The sequence below is a fragment of the Carassius carassius genome, chromosome 11 (assembly GCF_963082965.1).
Source record: "Carassius carassius chromosome 11, fCarCar2.1, whole genome shotgun sequence".
Taxonomy (NCBI): domain Eukaryota; kingdom Metazoa; phylum Chordata; class Actinopteri; order Cypriniformes; family Cyprinidae; genus Carassius; species Carassius carassius.
In genome coordinates this window covers 31,590,562-31,604,304 of record NC_081765.1, presented here as the reverse complement: position 1 = coordinate 31,604,304, position 13,743 = coordinate 31,590,562, and the positions used below count along the sequence as shown (strand labels likewise).

Below are 13,743 nucleotides of genomic sequence, written 5' to 3'. Positions count from 1 at the left end.
CTCTCACATGCTTTCTGTCTTCTTCACAAGCCTCTGATCTTTAGACTCGACTCCAAAACAGCCTGAGGCTCGCTGTGTTCCTCAACTCACCCTTCTCTAAATCCAACACTGTCTTTATAGACTCGTCATCTCCTGTTCGGCTTGTTAATGCTCATCTTTATCAAAACTTAAACACTGATTTGCAATATGTCTGGCTTTGTTGCAAAAACTAGTGAGCTTGCTGTTTGCTGTCTACATAGCTGCTTTCTAAGGGAGAATCCAAACCATCATGTGACCTTAAAAAGACTTATTTGGAGAACCAGTGATGGCAAACTCTAACAAGCAAAGCGAATATTGAGTAAAATACATGTGTACATATATATATATATAAACAAAATTCAGTAAGTTTTGTTGTTGTTTTAAAGAAGTCTCTTATGATCAAATCTGCATATACATAAAAAACACTGTCAAATCAGTAATATTGTGAATTATTATTATTATATTTTAAATTTAAATTTATTCCTAAAATGCAAAGCTGAGATTTAAGCATCATTACTCTGGTCTTTAGTGTCTTATTATATATATACATACATATAAGACATATATATATATATATACGGTATATAGTTCTCAATGCTCTGCCTTATGCACACACAATCTACTTATTTACATTTTCCCTAGTAATTTTCACAATGGTTAAGAATTGTTAATTGAAGATAGAAATAGAAGTTAAATTAATAAAATATTTAATTGTAATTTCTTTATAAATTATTAAAAAATTGCCAAAATTTTTCCTTACTGTCCATGAATGTTTAATTTACACTATATATTTACAGGCGTGGCCAAACATATCAGCCCCCTTGGTAAATATGATCAAAGAAGGTTGTGAAATTCATCTGCATTGTTAATCCTTTTGATCTTTTATTTGAAAAATCACAAAAATGTATCCTTTCATTGGATAATAAGAATTTAAAATGGGGGGAAATATCATTATGAAATAAATGTTTTTCTCTAATACACATTTGCCACAATTAATGGCCACCTTTTATTCAATACTTTTTGAAACCTCCATTTGTCAGTTTAACAGGTCTAAATTTTCTCCTATAATGTCTGATGAGGTTAGAGTACACTTGACAAGAGATCAGAGACCATTCCTTCATCCAGAATCACTCCAGACCCTTTAGATTCCCAGCTTCTCCTCTTCAGTTCACTCCTCTCATCTTCTACAGGGTTCAGGTCAGAGGACTAGAAGGGCTATAGCAGAAGCTTGGTTTTGAGCTCTGTGACCCATTTCTGTGTTGTTTTTGAGGTTTGTGTTTGGGTTATTGTACGGTTGCAAGATCCAAACATGGCCCGTTATAAGATTTTTAACAGAGTCAGTCACTTTTTGATTTTTTATCTGTTGGTGTTTGATAGAATCAATGATGCCATGTATCTAAACAAGATGTCCAGGACCTCCAGCAGAAATATACTGTAGGCCCTCGACATCAAAACTCCTACTATATTACATTAAAATGTATTAAATTTTTAAGTAATTAAACAAAACTTTTTATAATTTGCTTAGAAATGCTTTTTTCCCCATTACAATGCAAACAACCAAAACAAGATATGTGAAAACTAAAATATAAATAATAAATGAAGATTTATTCATTAAAGAAGCTTCAGTGACATGTTTTTTTTTAATAATCTTGTGATGAAGTACGGTGTGCAAAATCAAGGTCATTAATGGACCAAACTGAGGGCATCTTTTTATTAAAAGCCAACATTTTATTCATGTCTGATGCATGGCAAGTGTTAATTTTGGACCCTGAACACACACACACGCACACACACACAAACACACACACACACACACACACACAAACAGAAGCACAAATTACGAGACAGACTCTTGTATATGACACAGACTTTTAATTTATTTTTGTATGTGAAAAATATTGCTGATGGAATATAGGACCAAAAACGGAGCACATCCAGACAGTCCTGTCTAAGAGGCAGAGGCACTCAGAAACGTGCAGTGATGTGAAGATTGATTTCCTTTCTCTCCATTTCACTCCATTATGTCTAAAAAGTCTACAGGACCATGTCTTTTTCTAGTTTTTAAACCATTAGAGTTGAACCGCAGTGAGGAGAGTATCAGTTGCATTTTCTGAATGAAATGCAGATTACGGACATCTTCAGATATTCTTCAAATAATTGCATTCAACTCAGATTTTACAGCACCAAATGCTTCTTGAACAGTTTGCTTCATACTCAGATTTCACAAAGTGAGTTTGTTCTTTTCTTTTTCCTTTAAATGTAGTGAAGTGATGCTCTGAGTCATTCCTGTTCTTAAGCAACTTTTCCACTCTGTAACTTATTAAAAAGAAATCTGGGGTAATTTAAGAAGTATTTCTATAAAATCATTCAGCAGAATTTCAGAAATATGTTCTGGTCAGGCTGAGACGCTTTAAGTTAATAACTTTATTCAAACAACTGTAAGATTTGAAATGAGAAGCTAAAGCTTCTCAATATGGATTGACAATTTACATGAGGATGTCAACTAGTTCATTAAACCACCATTTGGTAGTATTAGTGAAAAACTATAGATTTATCGCCAAGTAAAACAATATTTTGAAGAAAACGCACATTGTTTTAAACATCAGAGCAAAAAAACAAAAAATATATATATTTTCTCATTTAGAAATAAGTGCAGTAATACATGACAAAATAATAGCATTCTCTAAAACTAAAATAGTAAAATGAATGTTCAAGTTGAAGAAAACTGTCGTTCTCCCTTTAATACTTTAATAAGACATAAATGATGGAGATGAGGATGTGCTGCATCACAGGAATGATGCTGATTACAGGTCAAACATTTGAAATGGAATTTAGTGGGATGTTTTTTATGTTTTAGCCATTTAAACCCTTCCTTTATTTTATCAGATTTAAACGTTTTGTGTTTTATTCAATGTTACTTGTATATTTTGACATGCTGTTGGACATTGTGAATATTTGATGAGAGTTACATAAGGCACAGTCAGTGTCACAGAGTGAATGACAGTCTGACAGTAGAGGGCGCTACTACACATGATCAACAGAATAAACAGGCCAGAAACATTAGGGCCCATATTCATAAAGATTCTAAGAATCCTCTCAGAAAACTCTTAACTTAGCTTAAAAACTTTTACGCAGGAGTCTTAGCTTAAGAGCAATTCGGGACCGATCTGAGAGCAACTCTGAGTAAGGAAAAGACAAAAACGTTCATCTTAATGAGGAGGCAGGGTTGACCCCGTTGCTATGTATGACACAATCTTTTGAAGACTGTGATTGGTTGGTTGTCCAAGAAGGAAAAAAAGAGTGATTTTAAGTATACGGTCTATTCTAATTCTCACTTTGAATTTACATGTGTAATTTTTCCTATTTGACCGTTGTCTCTCTCTCTCACACACACACACACATTATATGTGTGTATATAAATCCTTTTTTTATTTACCATGCTTTTAATTTCCTATAAGGTATTTGATTGGCTTAGAAGGATACAAATTGTTCCACTCTTACCAATTACAGTGATTGCTGTCCTATTTAAGTGGCGGTTTGAATGTTGGTTTTAATGTATCAAACATGGAATCAAAACCAAGAAGGGCGAGAAAGCCAAACTGGACAGAGGAACAGTGTTTACTGTTAGCCCAGTTAGTGGATGAGCACAAGGCCATCCTTAAAGGAAAATTCGGGCCGGGTGTCACAGCAAGGGATAAGAAGCAGACATGGGAGCGTATAGCACAAACTATTAACGGTTCATTCCCCTGCTTGTGCACACCTATAAGCCTGCTACAGTATATTCATAAATGCAGTTATTTGAGCCTGCAAGGTGGGAATGTCCAGTGGAAACGAAATGAACTGCGACACAATAAGATGTTCTGAAAGTGCTGTAATTGTTTGTGTGATCACTCTGCTTACAGAAGGTTGTGACAGACCCAAATAATCACAATTGCATTGTTGCATTTTCCCAGTTGCCAAATATCGTAATGTAGTGATTACTTTAATTTCTGGCGCTATGGCATTTCTGCGCTGTGTCGGAGATGTTAGCACGTCTCTAACAAGATCAGTCACAAACATGATCCCTGCACGATCTAATCTATAGCGTCTTATTAACTCACTGTCTTCCATTGTCTGCAACACATTTCTTCTGCCTCTTCGTCTCTCTGCCATTTTCTCCTCTGCTAAAGAAACTCTTAAGCCTCTTAAAAGTCCTCGTCTGTGCTCCTAACAAGTTTGACCTTAAGACCTCTTTTAAGGGTTAAGATGCTTTCTGAATTACTTTTTTCTTTACTAGGATTTTTTCTTTAATTTTAAGAGTAAACGCCCACATTTCTAAGAATTTTCTTAGAATTTTGTCACAAGGAGCTACTTTTTGCATTAAGATTCTTTATGAATACGGGCCCTGGAGTTTACATAAATCAGAAGATTCATGGATTCGGTTTACAAACTACTCTTTTATAATATTGCCATGAAGTGTTATAAGTTAATTGTCTTTGCTTGGAATATATTTTGTAACAACAACAAAACATAATTTCATTTTTGTCAAAATGTTTCTTGAATTACAGAAAATAAATTAAGAGTTGCTATTAAAGATGGAGAAGTGTAACATTATAGATGTTTTTAGTATGTCTGTCTATATATCTATCTATCTATCTATCTATCTTTTCCCATTTAGAGATTTACAACCGAAGAAGAAGCACTTTAACAAAGAGAATGTTTACTCAATACATACCGTTTAAGGAACACACAATAAATACACATTATAATATATCATTCATTAGGAATACTGAAAACAGAACAAGAACTGTGATTCTAACTGGTAACATGACATGACGACTCCTGTCTGCTGCCAGTTCATCCCGTCCCGCTGTAGCACAGGCTTCAATGACATTATACATCTGTACACGTGGTTTTCATATTTCATAATGCATTAAAGACTGAGGTCTGTTGTACCAGCACTGTGTGTGTAAGTCAAGAATCTGGGCCAATGTCTCGACAATAAATCCTAGAAGGCAAAATAAGGAGTGAATTTGCTTTCGTAGTATCTGAAACAATGGCAAAAATAAATCATAAAATGAAGGCATTGGCTTTTAAGTAAACCGCTGGTTATTTAAGCCAAGGCAGTGATCCAGTGCTGCTACCCAGATACCCAACATTCAATATTTTCAGTCTTTTGAAAACACGTCTTCTCCCTCCGTTTGATTTATTGTTACAGGTTCAATTTGTAATTTCTGCATCAGCAGCCATGAGTGTTTTTTAGGATGTTCTGGGTGGATGCTCAAAATTATGATATTCCTCAATATTATAACATTATAATAGTCTTAATTATGACTTCATAACAAAAAGTCCAAATTAGAGCTGAAGTCATAATTGTGACTAAAATGACATCAAAAGTCAAAATTGCCAAAAAATTTAAATGATTAGATAAACGGTAGAAATCATATTCAGTAAAAATACAAATCATATACAAATACATATAAAAAAGTTGAAATTATGACAATTATGACATTAAAAGTTGAAAAGTCATTTGTAACAAAAAGTCAAAATTATGACGTCCAATGTCATAACTGACAAAAAGCAAAAATTATTAGATAAACAGTTGTAATTTTGAGATAAAAATTCACAATTATTACAAAACATTTGAAATATGAAATCAGAAGTGTAAAGTGACAAAAAGTCAAAATTATGAGATAAAAGTTATAATTATCTTATCATTTTGAGTGTCATAATTTAGATTATTTCTGTATCATATCAATGAGTTAGAATGTCATAATTGTAACCGGTGATTTTCTACTGATCCCAAAGACATTGATTAACAAGCTCAGGTGTGTTTGATCAGGGCTGGCCCTCCAGGGCAAGATTAACCTGACTTTTTATATCATAATTATGACTTTATGTTCATATGTGCTGAAAATGGGCTTCCACTGGGAAAGGTAATCGCACACCTCTCATCACTGCCCCACGAAGTCATGCTTCAATGTTGATGACATAAAAGGCATTTGATTGTCCTGACTTGAGTTTATTGAGGGGCATTCTACATTGGACAATGACTCTTTCCATCAAGTGGAAAAAAAAAAACTGACAGATTAAAAACAGCTTCATCTCAACTCGTCAGTGCTTTAAGGTAGTATTTCACACAAAAATTATTCTGTGATTATTTAAACACCCTCATAGCATGAAGATTTTTTTTTAAATGTAAATAACAGCGTATGTGTTTGGAATGACCTGGATGAAGGTGAGTAAATAATGACTGAATGTTTCTTTTTGGGTGAACTTTCCCTTTAACATGGAGGAAATCTGGTGTGAAATGAATTCACTCCTTTCAATGAACATTAGCTTTCAAGTGTGGCATTATCAAACTATTGCACTTAACAAATTACTCTTCAGAATGATTTATTCAGTCAAAGCTGATTTTTAAAAATAAATAACCATGACAAGAATAATTATCTTTTTTCCTCTCGAAATCTTCAGCAAAGTCATTGAGAGAATATTTTCTATAAATTGAGAAAAATCACCTTCCTGGCCTCCATCCATTCAATACTTTCTATTATGCAATAAATGTAAAGTATTACCTTGTACAAACCTAATATTAGTTCATTTGTATTCTAGACTTTATCAAAACACTTTTAAAAACCATCTTCGTTAGCAGTAACTTGATGCATTTCAAAGTGCATTTCATCAGAAATCCCTGTATAATCCCAAAGATAATTTAAGACTTTAGTATCTCAGAGTTTCATAAAACAAAGCATTTGATCATTTTTATTATGGTAATCTGCTTTAAAAAGTTAAATCTGTTATCTAACTACCTTCTCTCCTTCACATCAATGTGATTTATATATATTGTGTTAGTGACATGGAAAAAACATCCTTCATGTCTCCACTAAAAACTTGGAGATATGCTATAAAAACATAAATTAGGGCTGTGTTCAGAATAGCATGCTAACATACAGTATATACTGTATCCAAAAATGCAGTGCACTTCCCCAAAAGTAATATGAGGGACAATTGAGTTTTTCTTGACATAATTTAATCACTCTGCAAATGTTTAATATGAAATATTATAAGAAAATCAACTTTTTGTAAATTAACTTTTTTTTTCATATTATTTATTATTTATTATAAATTCAATTTTAAAAGGTATTTGGGACTATATTTGACATTTCAGACGTTTCGTCTTGGAATTCTGAGAAAACGGGCAGAATTGCAAGATATAAACTCAAGAATTGTGTGGTACAAACTCAGAATTGAGAGAAAAGTCAGAATCGAGAGATAAAAATTCTCAATTAAATTTTTTATATTGTGTTGAAAACAATTGCGAAGCGTAAACTCAGAATTCTGAGAAAAAAAGGGTGAATTCTGAGTGTATATCTTGCGATTCTGAGAAAAAAAAATTGAATTGCGAGACATAAATCCAGAATCACGAGTTGTAAAAAGTTGCAATTATAAAAAAAAATTATCACATGGTATACAGTATTATACTATGCTGTAATCAAGTATTCTATTCTGAACGCAGCCTAAGTCATGGCATGGTACTGGAAAGCCCCGCCCCCTTCAGTGCTCAGGTAACAATTGGTTGCAGTTCTGTGTAACATCAGCCAATGGAAAAGTGCAGTTATGTTGAGGAAATGTATTGTGTTCACAACTTAAATATCACAGTTTTGATTTTGTAAGCAAAGGCAAATGAGCAGCACACATTTTAAGAGCTGTTTTCATGCTTTCACCAACTCTTTAAAGCATAAAGTATGTGTACGAAAACACATTTTTCTCTTTTACAGTACATCAAACTTTTACAAAACCATGAACCAGCGATGAAAGCTAAAAACAAAACAAAAAACATGCTTTTTATCAAACATTTAGATATACACTTAATTCAGAACACTAACAGCAGCAATCTATTTTTTCTGTTTTCTTTTTTTGCCCCACTGACACAGATACATAGAAAAGTTCTATCCACATTTCTGATTAAAACTAGAACTTTTGAATTTACAAGAAACATTGCACAAGCTTAAGGCCAGGAACAGACTTTATGCTAGTATGTAAACGCTTGGCCGATGCTTGCAAATATGAATCTAAAGTTCACCCAAAAATGAAGATTATGTTGTTTAATCACCCTTATGTCTTCTTCTGCAGAACATAAAATAAGTTAGTATGAACAACATTGGACTGCATGCAACATTAGACCCAATTTACCTTCATTTTATGGACAAAAAACCTTTGTACGTCATCCTCCCGGAGCTGCTTCCATGTACAACTGTTGGCGCAAGCTAGATTAAAGTGATTATTAAATTTTAAATATAGATATTTGAAGCCCGTATTTAAATACATTATAAGGGTATTCTTAAGGCTTTATAATGAAAGCATAATTATAAAAAAAAAACGTATAATATGTTATATCAATTCATAAATAATCATAATAACATTTATAATACATCATGATACTTACATATTTGTGGTTATAAGTTTAAGAGTCTTGAGGGTGAGTAATTCATGGGCTAATTTTCATTTCTGGGTGAAGTGTTTGCGTTCACATACTTGCGTAGAGTGTTTCCAACCTAAAGCTTATACGCTCTGATGTGATTTTTGTTCTTTGCAAAGTTAAGTAAAAATACATATTTTTGGATCCGGCAAATGTTAAACAGGAAACTAAACATTGATGTGCAGAATCAAAGACTGCTTTTATACTCTTGCTGCTCTCTTAATCTAAACCGGAGTGGGCTCAGCAAAAGTGTCCAGTAAAGTAGGTCCTTTTGTGTTGTCCGCTAACGAAACTTCGGGCAGATTGTGAGACATCTCCTTTGGCTGTTCAGCTAAGTAACATTTCCCGTTGGCATTGTAACCTGTATCCTGTGTATTGTTGTTCATATAGTTTTGGAATTCCATCTGGCTCCGCTCTCCTGATTGGCTGAGGAAGGTCCCTTTGGACTGGACACTTTTATCCAGCTGTGAGGCGCAACAACCAATCACGGCCAAGTGGTGATTGGCGTATGGCTGCTCCGGCTGCTGGGAGTAGTCTGTGTATTGGTCAGCGGTCACATTGTAAGGACCCTGAGACATGACCCTACTGGAGTCATTAACCCTGTCTTGATAGGACACTGTGTCCCCTAAGAAGGGCTCCCTAGATTGGTTGGCGGTGGCTAAAAGTGCGGGTGGAGTAGCTTTTTCCATTGGGTAGTACTCTGCAGTGGAGTTGATGAAGTAGGAATTGCCATTCGTTTGGTTGCATGACACGACCGCATTCTCTGAGTAATGCATCACAGAAGGGGGCGGAGCCACTTCGCTATTGGAAAATCCTGTATCAAACTCTTCCGTCTTGTCTTCATCCTCATTATCATCTTCCTCCTCAGAGTCGCTGTTCTCCAAACTCTGTGTGCTGGAGTCGGATAGACTGCACAGACTGCTGCTCTCGTCCTCGTCCTCTTCATTCTCGTCTTCTTCATCATCTTCATCCTCTTCCTCATCTTCTTCATCTTCGTCGTCTTCTTCCTCCTCGTCATCCAATGTGTCGTCCATGTCGTCGCCAGCCTGCAGGTGCATGATGTTGGTTTGCGGTGCTGTATCCGGGATTGCGTATTCCAGCGCATGCTGGCCCGTCATCAGGGGGCTGCAGTGACTGTTCGGGTCTCCATGGAAACCGTTGCCGTTCGGAGCGATGGAGCCGGAATTCTGCTGCTGCTCGCGGCTCTTCTCGAGTTCCAGCTTCATGATGGTGTGCAGGAAGTGAGTCCGAACTCGGATGGGGTTAAATTCGATCCTGCCGGCTGCGTTGCTGCAGCCCTCTTTTGTGCAACCGCACGGGAATGACATGCGGTCTACCTGTGGACATCCAAGAACACTTGAGGACAGGCCAGTTTAGGATGGCTTGAATTACACACAGCAGGAATAGTCTAAATAAAGCTCCTCTCTCTTCTGAAGGCCTGATGCACTCTGTAAAATTTAACTAGCTGTATCAGCTGGATCTAACTGGTTCTCTCAGGCATACCTCCATTAAACTTTAACTCTGGACATCTTAAAGGGGTCATATGATGCGATTTCAAGTTTTCCTTTCTCTTTGGAGTGTTGCAAGCTGTTCGTGAATAGATAAGGTTCCTAATGTTGCAAAGACTAAAGTCTCAAACCCTGTAAGATATTCTTTATAAAAGTTAAGACTCATCCACGGCCCCCTGAAAGGCCTCATTTAAATATGCCCCCACATGTCTACATCACGATGAGGGAAGATTTGCATGACGCCGCCCAAATATTCACGCAAATAAAGAAGGTGTAAACTTTGATTCTCGCTGTTGCCGCCAGCACCATGTCATGGAGAAGCTGTTTCATTGTGAAAGTGAAAATACTTTTTTTGGGCTTCCAAAAGAGGAAGAATTTTTTTCTTTTTATTTACAGAAGTATATGATGTCACATTTGTCTGTGTGTGAAGACGTTGCGCAGTGCAAATCTGTGAATGAATGTTCCGAAGTGAGGTTAACACAACAGATTTCCCATGTCACAGAGCTCACTTCTAACAAACTGATTATCTGAATTAAGTGTGTTAACAAAGAGAGACATGCAAAATATGCAGAGGACTGGAATTGAGAACCGCTGGTGTAGAGTAGAGTTTGTTGTTTGCCATTTCTCCTATCACAAATGCAGACATGGTTTCATGTTTATTGTGCCCGATGCAACACAACGTGTAAAAAGACAGTATAAGTCATTATAATCCGTAATTATGTCCCCACTGGATGCAACAAATGGCTCGTTTGTAATGGGTCTTATTGTTTTTGTCTTGTCACGCCAGTGTTTTGACCGGGACATGCATCTCAGTATGACAAGGGGCGTAACATTTCCGTCACGCGCTTGAGGCATTAGCTGACCAATCAGAGCACACTTCACTTTTCAGACCAATGAGCTTAAAAAAAACAACACGTTTCAGAAAGGAGGGGAATAGAAGAGAAACAATAATGTACAGTATGTGGAAAATCATGTGTTTTTTAACCTTAAACCGCATTACCTGCAACATCATATGACCCCTTTAATCATTTTTGCTTGTTGGTCTGTAATGTTAAATTTCCTTGACAGGGTTTGCTTTACTACAGTACGGAGAAGGAGGACTCTCTTGAGGGATGCAAATCATATTCTGGTGTGGTTCTAGAAACTGGTTCTAAAAAACTTATAAAACCTTTCACAAACATGTTTGGATCATAGTTCACTTCAAAATAATAAAAATTGCTCAATAAAGACTATTTTTATGACAATTGAAATAGTTTTGCATTATGTTCATGACAATTAAGCACATTTTAACCCATAATTGTCATTAGTGAAAATTATGTATTTACTTATTTAGTTTATTAATACCCTAAATTATTTGATATTAATACAAATGAATAAATAGGTTAAATGAAAGTAATAAAATAAAAAATATATGAATAATATAATAATTTAATCATTTTATATTAATAGTAATTTCAAATATAATAATCACATAATATATAATATTTACATTGTAAAATGTTTATACATTGAGGTCATATTTGTTGTACTGTTTAATTTTTCATACTGTTTTTTTTGTTTGTTTAATTGTATTTTAAATGACTGTAAACACATATTTCTGAGTACATTAACCACCTAAAAAGGCATACCCAAAGAGTATGCTTCTAAACAGAACAAACCTCAGAATAGAACTTTGAACACACTGAAAAAGGAAAAAATTATTCCACCTACAATATCTTTTTTTTTTCTTTCTTTTTTTTGTAAACAGATGCCTACAGATGACTATAGCTGGGAGCTATTAAATGGAAAACACAATGGGATCACAGCATGAAGCCTTGTTGTTTTTTTAGATGTTTTATGCCACAAAGTTAACCCTCAAAAACTTGCATTGTACAGTGGGCGGTTCATGAAACGCTAACAGGTTAATGAGAATCGAGACTAGTGCATATTTTAAATTGGTCATAAAAATAATTCGAGCATGCTATTACCTAAAATAATACACATATTTATTTAATTTAACATAATTATTGATTTATTTTAGGTAAAAAGTGACCCAGTTGTATTTTTGTGTGGCTAACTTGAAATATTAATTTATTAAATTCTGAATTATTATATAAATGATAAACTAGACCTAGAATTCCTCAGCAGTGATACCATGTTTTGGGTGTAATGTGTGTTTGCTGATCACACCTGACACTTGATGCCAGCGAGGCTGCATGCACAGGTCTCCGGGTCACAGAAGAGTCTGCAGTCACAGCCACAGTCTTCCCTGGACACCCTGATGGCTCGTAGCTCATGTTTCTCTTCCACATCGATCTTCTTGACCCCAGATGAGCGCAGGAGAGCACGCCGCTTCTTAGTTGTGAGTGGCTGAAGGAAAAAGTATTCATCCACCTCTGTGTTATCAATGTCCAGGTCATCGTCAGAGATGTCATCCAGCGTGAGAGCATTGGCCTCCTCGGACTCCATCGAGCCGTTCTTCATCAACTGAGGATGATACAAAAGGTGATATATTAAAGACATATGCACTTCAATATATGCATAACAAAAGCATCTGAATCATTTGCATACCCGCAGACGAATAGAGTTGAGTTTCTCCTCTTTCAAGTGATCTCGGAGCATGTCTCTGTGGATTTTCTCCTGCTCCATGGCGAATTCTCCCAGCGTGTACTGCCGCACGCAGCTGTGTCTGCTGGACATGCCCAGCGTACTGCCACCCTGACTGGGCACGCTGGTAAATCCCTGCCTCCGGCTGAAGTAATACACAGTCACCTTCTCAAAGTGAACCCTCCTCGTCCTCATCCGCTTCTCCCGTTTCAGTATCGAGGATGCTATAAAGACATTAGCGGTAAATAAAATTACAGTTTGGTTATTAAATTTGAAGGACACTGATATGCATCTTTCCCGTAACGTATGATTCGTGGACTAGAAAATAGTGCTAAGTGATGCCTTAAATATGTACTGTACAATATAGTTGATTTGATCTCAAATTGCTAATATTATTATTTTCGCAGTGAATTATTTATATGAAATCTATGTATTTACATTACATGTATATTTATGCATTTGGTTGATGCTTTTTCATCCAAAGCAACCTTTGCATTCATGGTTTACAGTACATTATCAGTTCATGCATTCGCCGGGAATTGAACCCATGACCTTGACATTGCTAGCACCATGCTCTACTGTTTTTAGCTACAAGAATGAATATTCAGTATATAGCAGCTTTGATTTAAACTTCCTAAGTGAGATTGTTAAGAAGTTTGATATCACAAACCTGTTCTTTCAGATTTTAAAGGAGTCATGACCCACAATTTTCACTTTTCCACGAAAATCAATGTATGTTATGATTGCCTAACGATTATACACTGGCCGGGAAGCCGATATTTAAAAGTGAAGCGTTTGTTTACCTCAGGGTTTGTAAAATAGCCCACGTGCACGCGCACTCAAATAGGAGATTTTGATTTCTTCCTCGTCTTGACATCAAGACGGGGCAGGATATACCATATATGGACACCGCAGCAGGAAGCTCGCCCTTCCCCTCTCCCCCTCATATTCAGTCGAGAAAGAGTTGCTCTGTGGTTGACTGCCAGAATCAACATGTAAATGTGTTTTCTCAACCAAGAACGGACCTAGCTATCAGAGACCAGTGGATTAAATTCATTTTTAATGACGCGGTTCCTTCAACCCTTCCACTGGTTTATCGTTAAGTGTTTGTGCTAAACATTGTACGCCGAAATCCTTCACAAATTTGGGGCAATATCAGGCGAAGTTGGCATC

At 35.9% G+C, this 13,743-nt stretch overlaps 1 protein-coding gene across 2 annotated transcripts in view; it reads right to left on the bottom strand.

Annotated features, from left to right (window-relative positions):
* Positions 1-8,365: 8,365 nt before the first annotated feature.
* LOC132153199 (cysteine/serine-rich nuclear protein 3-like) overlaps positions 8,366-13,743 on the bottom strand; it is a 56,753-nt gene continuing 51,375 nt past the window's right edge. Inside the window, exons 3-5 of one of the 2 annotated variants that reach the window (XM_059562534.1) lie at positions 12,535-12,794; positions 12,154-12,450; positions 8,366-9,813 (exon numbers count right to left, since the gene is read on the bottom strand). In XM_059562534.1, the coding sequence (XP_059418517.1) occupies positions 8,701-9,813; positions 12,154-12,450; positions 12,535-12,794 (1,670 nt within the window). In that variant the 3' untranslated portion in view covers positions 8,366-8,700. The remainder of the gene's footprint in view (positions 9,814-12,153; positions 12,451-12,534; positions 12,795-13,743) is intronic. The other variant, XM_059562533.1, reaches the window with a different exon arrangement.